General features: G+C 40.5%; 1 protein-coding gene across 1 annotated transcript; it reads right to left on the bottom strand.

Annotated features, from left to right (window-relative positions):
- Window positions 1-5049: 5049 nt before the first annotated feature.
- RBMXL2 (RBMX like 2) lies at window positions 5050-6243 on the bottom strand (the record flags this gene model as incomplete). Its single annotated transcript, XM_081280544.1, has 1 exon — window positions 5050-6243. Exon 1 carries the CDS (start codon window positions 6205-6207, stop codon window positions 5050-5052), a length of 1158 nt encoding a protein of 385 aa, XP_081136670.1. The 5' UTR covers window positions 6208-6243.
- Window positions 6244-8399: the final 2156 nt, after the last annotated feature.

Here is an 8399-nt window from a genome sequence, read left to right as displayed (position 1 = left end):
TAGGCTGAGTAGAGCCTTAATAAATACAATAAAACTATCAAATAGAACTTTTCTGATGACTTCCAGTACAGAAACAAATTTTACTGGGAATTGAAATGATAAGTTCTAGAGCACTGTGCTAGGTACTTTATAAGCATCAACTTATTTAAAACTATCATAAATTTTATGGTTTTATCATCACTATGTGCACATGAAAACACTGAAAATCAAAACTTTTTCAAATTTCCTGCCAGGCACACTGGCCCACACCTGTAATCCTAGCCACTAGGAAGGCTGAGACAGGACTGTGAATTCAAAACCAACCTCAGCAACTTAGCAAGGCCCTCTGAAACTCAGCAATACCTCAAAATAAAAAATAAAAAGGGCTGGGGATATGGCTCAGTGTAAGGCACCCTTGGGTTCAATAGCTGGTACCAAAATAAATAAAAGAAAAATTTCCTAAGGCACCTAAAACAGAATGAGGACTCATACATATGAACAAAAATTATCTCCCAATGAAACAAGCAGTCTCCATAAAACAAGAAAACTGCTCCATTTATTCCTAATATTCTCCCTAAAACTTCTATGTCTTCAGGTTTTTCATTCTTCTTGAGCATCTTAATAAATATGATAGATAATGGGATGCATCAATAGGATCATCATTGCACTGTACTTCCTCTAGAGTTAATTTTTTGCATTTAATAACCACTTTTAATGTCCCCCACAAATACTTAGATTCAGATTCATTTTTTAAACCATTATTTGAAGTGCTACACTGTAAGAGAAATTAGCTTCCAAATCAACTTCACCCAGATTTTGAAAGGAATTCCTACTATCATTGGGAATATGTGCATAGCAAAAACAACAGTCTGATTCTACTTGGGAGTTCTTAAATCTGCCCTAAAGAGACAAATATTTAAAACAACAAAATAACTAATGTTCCCAAAAGGGAACACTCTGAGGAGAAAGAGAAGGAAACTCATATAACCTTTAAGGTAAAAGCTAAAAGAGAGCTAGTAAAGAAGCCATATAATTTAAAGACAGAAATGTTAGAAAGGCCCCAGTTAGGAAGAACACAAGAAGAAAAGTCTTCCCCATCTCACCTGCCCTAAGGCAAGGGAAAGTGAGGAGCTATTCCTCTTTTGAAAACAGGAAATCTATCTACCTCCAGCTATCTTTAGATAACCCCAGGGGGATTCTGATTGTGATCAGAAAAGATGTATGTTTAGGCCTCACCAGGCAGGCAGGGAAATATTTACTATTGTTTCAGCTGCCCCATGAAGAGTTTCCATGTCCCTGGAACCATTTTGGAAGAAGCAATATGGAGGGGATAGGGACTCAGGAGCAGGCTGAGAAAAGCTCAATATAGAAAATAAAAAGATTTTGATTTAAATGCAAATTGCTTAAAGTGTATTCAGTTAGTAAGTCATAGGAAACACCTGATAAGCGCTCTCTCATTAGAAAAGTGATTTTTAAATAAGAGTTCTCCATTGACTAGATCCCTTTCATACTTTCCCAGACTGCTTTAATTCATTAATTTCCAAGGCAGAAGTGTTGGAGCTGTTGTTTAATATATATATACATGAAAAATCCAGAGCCCTTCTAAGTCCTTCTAACCTTTTGAACTGATCTAAGTTTTGGGTAAGTCTTGACTAATGTTTATTCCTTAATTTTGTTTAAAAGTTCTAATATTCAGAAAATTACCATTCAGAAAGTGCTTTTCTGTTAAGTGTATCAAGTTTTTCATTGCTGTTATGCTTCAAAGTAAGTATCACAGGGAAAAACTGCAATTTCCTAAATTTAGTTTTCAGATATCCTTGAAGCTATCTGCAAGTACAGTCTAGGATAGGAAGGTTATAGATATTGAGCCCAAAAGAGTAAGGTACCACCCACAATGATGAGAAAACAAAGCTAAGAAAACCACTGTGAAGAAGAGTGTTGCATAATGCAAAATTTCAAGAGTTAACATTTTTTGGTGGTTCTTATATGTTAAATGCTGTGCTAAGCTCTATTTTTCCTATTAAAATTTGCATCATAAAATATTTTTAATTGATAGAGTAACAACAGATAGCAAAGCACAGGGCCCATAAATCTAAGATATTAACTTGCCATTTTTTCCTTAGTTACTTTTAAAGAAATAAAACATTAGTTTCACCTAAAGCCCATTTTTCATCTGATCTCCTTTCTTTCCTCCTCACACTAATATCCTGATTTTTTGTGCATCACTTCCTATTTTTTAGTCTTTCTTAATATATCTACTTTTATCAATTTGCCTTTTTTAACAAACAAATATTTTGATACTTACCCATGTTGATACATGTAGATCTGGTGGACTCCCATTACCTTCTACATGGAACTTCATTATAAAAATAAACCTTGGTTGATCCACTCCAGGCAGGCTGTTTAAACTTTTTTAATATTGAGAATGCTGTAAAGACCAGTTTTATGAATATATCCTTATGTACATGTGCAAGTTTCTCTAGGTCCTTTTCTTCAAATGGAATTTCTGGGTCATAAGGTATGCACCCTCCAATTTTACTAGGCATTGTCAAAATTATTTCCAAAGTGATTTTATCAACTTATACACCTACCAGAAAGGTCTGAGTTCTTTTGCCCATTTTTTTCCTTTGGTATTTTTTTCATTCTTATTGATTTCTAAGCATTCTTTTGGAAGTTATTTCAGTGCAAATATATTCTTCCAATATGAAATTTCATTTTGTTAGTAATATCTTTTATCATAAAAATATCTTAACAATAGTGTAGAAATTTATCATTTTCCTTCTATTTTGTAATTTTTATATCTTAAAAAGTAATCCTTTACCCCAGTGTGGTGAATGCATTTCTTCATTTTCTTCTAAGTGTTTAAAAATTTTCCTCTTCACATATATGTTTTCAAACCATCTAGTATGTATTTTTGTGTATGCTGTGGGTTAAAGAATCTCAATCTTTTTGCAGAGACAGTCGTTTTTTTAAAAAGTCCATTCTTTCACCACTTTTAAAGCTATCTGTCATATCATGCTTTCATCTACAAGTGGGCCTTTTTCTAGGCTATATTAATCTACTGGTTTATCCTGGTCTGTTGATATCATACAGATTAAAATACTAGAGCTTTGAAGTAAGTCTTGATATCTGATAGGGTGAGATTTTCCTAATTCTTTCTCAGAATTGCTTTGGTTCTTCTTGCTCTTTATTCCACCATGCAAATTTTAGGATTAGCTATATTTCCCATTAGTGTCTTTTAAAAACAATACCTGTTTCTTATTTTGTTGGTGGTAAAATGAAGCTATTAATTTTTGTTTGTGGTTGGCTTATCAAATCTTTAATATTCCATCACTGATCAATAATAAATAGTACTATTAGAAAAGAGAAAAGGGGAGTTATATATGAGAAAAAATTATGTTGTGACTTCATTTGAAGTTGATGTTCCAAATTTGAGGTTGAGAATAGTTTTGATAAAATCGTCCCAACCATGAATATATGAATCTCCATTTATTTTTTCTTTTATGTCCTTTAATAAAGATTAACAATTTTTCCATAGAGATCTTAAGCATTTTTGCTAGATTAATTCCTGGATTTTTTTTAAAAATATTTCTTGCATTTGATCTTCTGGGCCATTAGTATGGCCTTTTAATTCACCTGCTATTCTGTTGAGAAACCATGTTTTTAGGATTGTGTATGTGAGTGTGCTGCATTCAGATCTCTTTAATTTTGTTGTTCAGGTGTTCATCTCTTTCTTCCAGCAATTATTACACTGAACATGGGTTCTACAACATTCAGGGGAATTCCACAGGTGCTGAATGGAAAGATGTTTCTTGCCCTAACTGGGATGAAAAGAGGAGACTATTATTTGTCTCCTAAAGCATGGTGGAGAAAGCCTCTCTGATCTTCCTCTGCTCAAACCCTTCTCTCCACCTTAAGAATAGGGAACACTCAACCCAACCCCTTGTCTTTAGTGGACAGGAAGATCCTGCCCCTTTATACCAGTTTGAGATCCTCAGATGTTGAAATGCCAAACTCTGGCAGGAACTCTGACCTTGGCTTGAGAAGCTGCTCACATTTGATTCCTCCACCCCTAAGGAAAGAAGCCCCGTTCTTTCCACCAGAATCTGAAACTTGGAGTTAGGAATGGAAGTCATTATGATCCCCCAATCCACCACTGGTATATTTTCTATTTGTTTCTTAATAATTTGTTAGTGGTAAAAATGAATGCTATCAATTGATGTTTGGGATTTTTTTTCCAGCTTTGTGGCTGGTTGGCCAAATTTTTTATTTAGTATTCCATCTTGTTCAACATGTTAGTTTGGGGAGTGAGGGGCAGCAAATTCGGCAGATCCCCAAACAAAAGGCAAAAGGGAAACATACGGCCAGGCCAGCATTATCCATTTGCTTTTTTAGACTGAGTGAATACAACTTTATGTAAACATCTGATCTAAGTGATTTCTGGTGTTGCCGATTTGTTTTTAATATTGGGAACACTGAGATTCAGTGTAGAAGACACCCGAAATTGAGTAGCACATCCCACTCCCTCCCCATCTTCTCCCAAAAATCTAGTTGATTTGAATGGACAGAATAAGCCATTTTCCATTTTAGGTAAGCAGATGTTAGTTACAGATCTTAAAAAGCATTCGGATGCAGGAACACTTTTTCCTGTGAATGCTATAGGAGCTAATAGCAGAATACCCATTTGATGAAATAGCCACAAGAAATATTTCTTTAAAATGATTTCACTCTGGGCAGCATTGATCCTTCTACAAACCCCAGTTGCCTTATTTATCAGGAAAATTTAGAACGGAAGGAGTCTTTAGCACTTTTACTTCGAAATATGAGAAGACTAGTACTCAGATTCAAGTCATACTTTTAACATGAGCTTGTTGCAAGAAACTTAACAATTCCAAACGAAATTAAACGAGTTTTAACTTTTTCCTCCCAAAGCAAAAAAATGGAGAGGAAGTTAACAGGAAACTCTTAAACAGTAAAAACAACTCTTCTTTGTTCTAGTCCTTGGGTAGTTACCACAGAACTGGTTCTTCTCTTCTTGAAGACGCTTTTCAGGCCCAAGTCTGTTCAAGTTTAGTATCTACTGCGGCCTCCCCCTCTCTCCGAGCGGCTTCCAAGGCGGCCTCCGCCCCTGGGGGGCGCCCTGCGGCCTGACCGGCTGTAGGAATCACGCGGCGGGGGACACCCCCTCTCCATGGACGGGGGCAGCCCGCGATCTGGCCTTCCCACCCGGTCTCGGCCCCCCGAATAGCGGTCGCTGCGGCCGCCACCGTACCCGTCGCGGCCGCCGCCGTAGGCGTCGGGCGAGCAGCCGCGGTACTCTTCGTAGCGACCCCCGCCATAAGATGGCGGCGGGCCGCGCGCATCCCCGTAGCTCTCGAAGGGGTCTCGGTAGGAGCCTCCGCTCGGATGATCCGCGTAGTCACGGTCGCGCCCACCGTAGCCTTCACGGTCGCAGTAGCCTCTCGACGGACAGTCGTCCCGGGCACTGGAGTGGCCATAGTCGCGGTAGGTGTACTCTCTGGGCGAGGGGGCAAAATCCCGGGGGTCGCGGGCGCTTGGGTAGTCTCGGCTCGAGTAGCTGTCTCGGGGCGAGTAGCCCTCCTCCCGCGGGCCCAGGTAGGGGTCGCGGCGCGGGGGGGGCGGCTCCCGGCGCGGCGGGCCTGCATATCCGTCTCGGCCACGAGCGGCCGAGGCCCTCCCACGCATTCCGCCGCCGCTGCGCGCCGGGCCCGACGGGGCGGCCCTCTTGGGCGGAGGCCCGGCCCTGCGTGGCGGCGGCGGCCCGCGCTTCAGGGGCATGGGGGCCCTGGATGGCTGCAGGTCGAAATCCCCCGCATAGCCGCCGTCGTGGGCGGACCCGCCCCGGGAGAGGGATCGCCGGGGGCCGCCGCCGCGGGTTCCGCGCAGGCCCCTCGGGCGACCGCGGCTGCGGGGCGGCGGCGGGCCCCGCCGGCTACTCTCAAACGCCGGTTTGGTGGCCTGGGCCACCTTGATGGCCTTACCATCCAGGGACTTGCCGTTCATGTCTCTGGCGGCGGCCTTGGCGTCTGCGGGGCTTTCGAAGGTGACAAACGCGAAGCCCCTGGACTTGGTGGTTTCTCGGTCTTTCATCAACAGCACCTCAATGATGCGGCCATACTTGCCAAACGCGGCTTCGAGGGCTTTCTCGTCAGTTTCGGGGTTCAGCCCCCCAATGAAAAGCTTTCCAGGGCGGTCAGCTTCAACCATGTCGGCAGGTGGTGTGGTTAGTGGCGGCGGGAGTCGAAGGGGCGGTGCCGACGCGACCTGCTGGCCCCGCTCCCCTAGGGCGGCTCCTACCGGTCGGGCGGCGCGTCGGCGAGTCCGGAACTGCAGCTGTCCCGGGTGCGCAGACGGAACGCTCCGACGGCGCCCCGGGTCTGGTTCGCTCCTAGTGGCTCCCACTGGTTGTGATTGGCGGCTTGACCCTGCAGCTCAGCCCGCGGTAAGGCACGTCAGTTGGGGATTTCCCTCCAATCTTACTTGGACCACTACTCAACCCGGGCTCAACTAAGTCTGTAGTTACTCTTGAAAATGCTGCGGGTAAACGAGAACCGTTAGGTGGAAGATTTTTGTGCATTTTTTATGAGCATTGTAATGCATTCCAATTCTGGTTACCCAAACCATTTGCAAATAGAGGAAAAATGGAAAATGAAATGAGTAAATGTTTAAAAATACTGTTGGTAAATTCTCCCCTGCCCCTATTTGCTGGAGGGGAAGAGAAGACACGGAGGGCGGCGTTGGATTTTGGAACCGGAAGGAGAGGGAGTCATTCTTTGGGTGCACCATTTTGTTTTTCCTCAGTACCGCTTTCTTCTACTTTTCAGCCTTTAAAGGATTCACGATAATGTTGTAGTCAAACCGCACTTTAAAGTTATAGCACAGAAAGTTGTCTGTAGAACAAAATAAAGACAAAACACGCGAGCACTTGGACGCTAATCCCCGTTGCCCCTTGGACACTTCTGAAAGTACCACTTGAGCTTGTCTGTCACCTGGATAGAGGTAGTGCACCTCAGCAAAGAAAGGCTTCCTGGGCTAAAACAAGTTACACAACTGAAGTTTGAATGGAAATAAGCGTGAAAACCAAATGATGAGCATACCTTTGCTTGAAATAGTAAATCTAAATCCAGGTGTACAAAGACTGTGATGCTATTTGTTCAAAAAGTGGTAATAGATTTTTTCAAAAGTTGTCATTGTGAAAAGTTGATCATAAGTTTATATCTGTGTGCACATATATACGTATTCATGTGTGCTATATTGATTTATGGCAGTGACTAAGGTTGAAACAGTGAAAACAGGCATTTTTATGATGTTTCCAACTTTAATAGAGAAGCTTCTAAGTTTTTTTTAATCATGCACGAATGGCGTTTAATGTTAAATGAATCGGTTTTTATTATTAAAACATTGTATTTCAAGGTAACCCTACCTGTGTTGGGATGTATTCATTTTCTAAAAATTAATGCATTTTACTTGCTCATTTTCCTTAGAAAATTCACATGTCTAAGCATAAAGAGAATTTGCATATGTATTTCTTTCCATACTGAACTGCACAGACTTTTGCCTAAGGACATCCAGCCTGCTATTTTGAATCTATTTGCCCAGTAGTCAATTTCTTTTACTTATGAATGTATCCAGATTTTTTAAAATTCCATTTGTAAGGTAACTTTTCTAAGAAGATAATCCATTTTTGTATCAAATTTCAAATTTATCAATAGCTGCATCCTTTTTTGTTCTTTTCATTGACCAGTGCTGCTAAAAGTGTTTTTGGGTTTTGTTTCATAAATCTGTCTTTGTTTTGTTTTGTTTTTAAAAGAACCAGTTTTCAACTTGCTGCCCTCTATTTTGATTTTATTTGGTGATACTGTCTTTATTATTTCTATGTTCTTTGGATTTACAGTTTGTATTACTTTTGTTAGTTTTTTTTTAAGGTATGGCACTTAGCACATTAAAATTATTTTAATTAAATTTTCTTATAATTGTTATAATGAAGATTGAAACTTCTACATACTGGATAACAACATGTCCTGAGCTGTGATACATGGGGTTTTCACTGTTCAGTTCCTAACATTTTCTCATTTTCATCATTTCTTCCTTAATCCATGAGTTATGAAGAAACATGTGTTTACTTAAGTTTTCAAACGTAAGGACATCTTTGTTATTTTAACATGCTCTATTATTATGTCCATTCTGTTTCTTATTGAGACTTCCTTTGTGACCTAATATGGTATGTGTAAATATGGATGTATATTTTAATGTTTCCTATATACTGAAAAATGTATTCTGTAAATGTTGGTATAGAACTCTTTCTTTATATTGTGAAGTTCAAATGTTCCCTGGTTTTTGTTTTTTTTTTTTTTGTTGAACAAAATTGGCAATCACTAAGAACTATTCTTAAATTTCCC

Source organism: Spermophilus citellus, assembly GCF_964194105.1.
Source record: "Spermophilus citellus genome assembly, chromosome: 2".
Lineage (NCBI taxonomy): Eukaryota > Metazoa > Chordata > Mammalia > Rodentia > Sciuridae > Spermophilus > Spermophilus citellus.
This window is presented reverse-complemented; position numbering and strand designations above follow the sequence as displayed.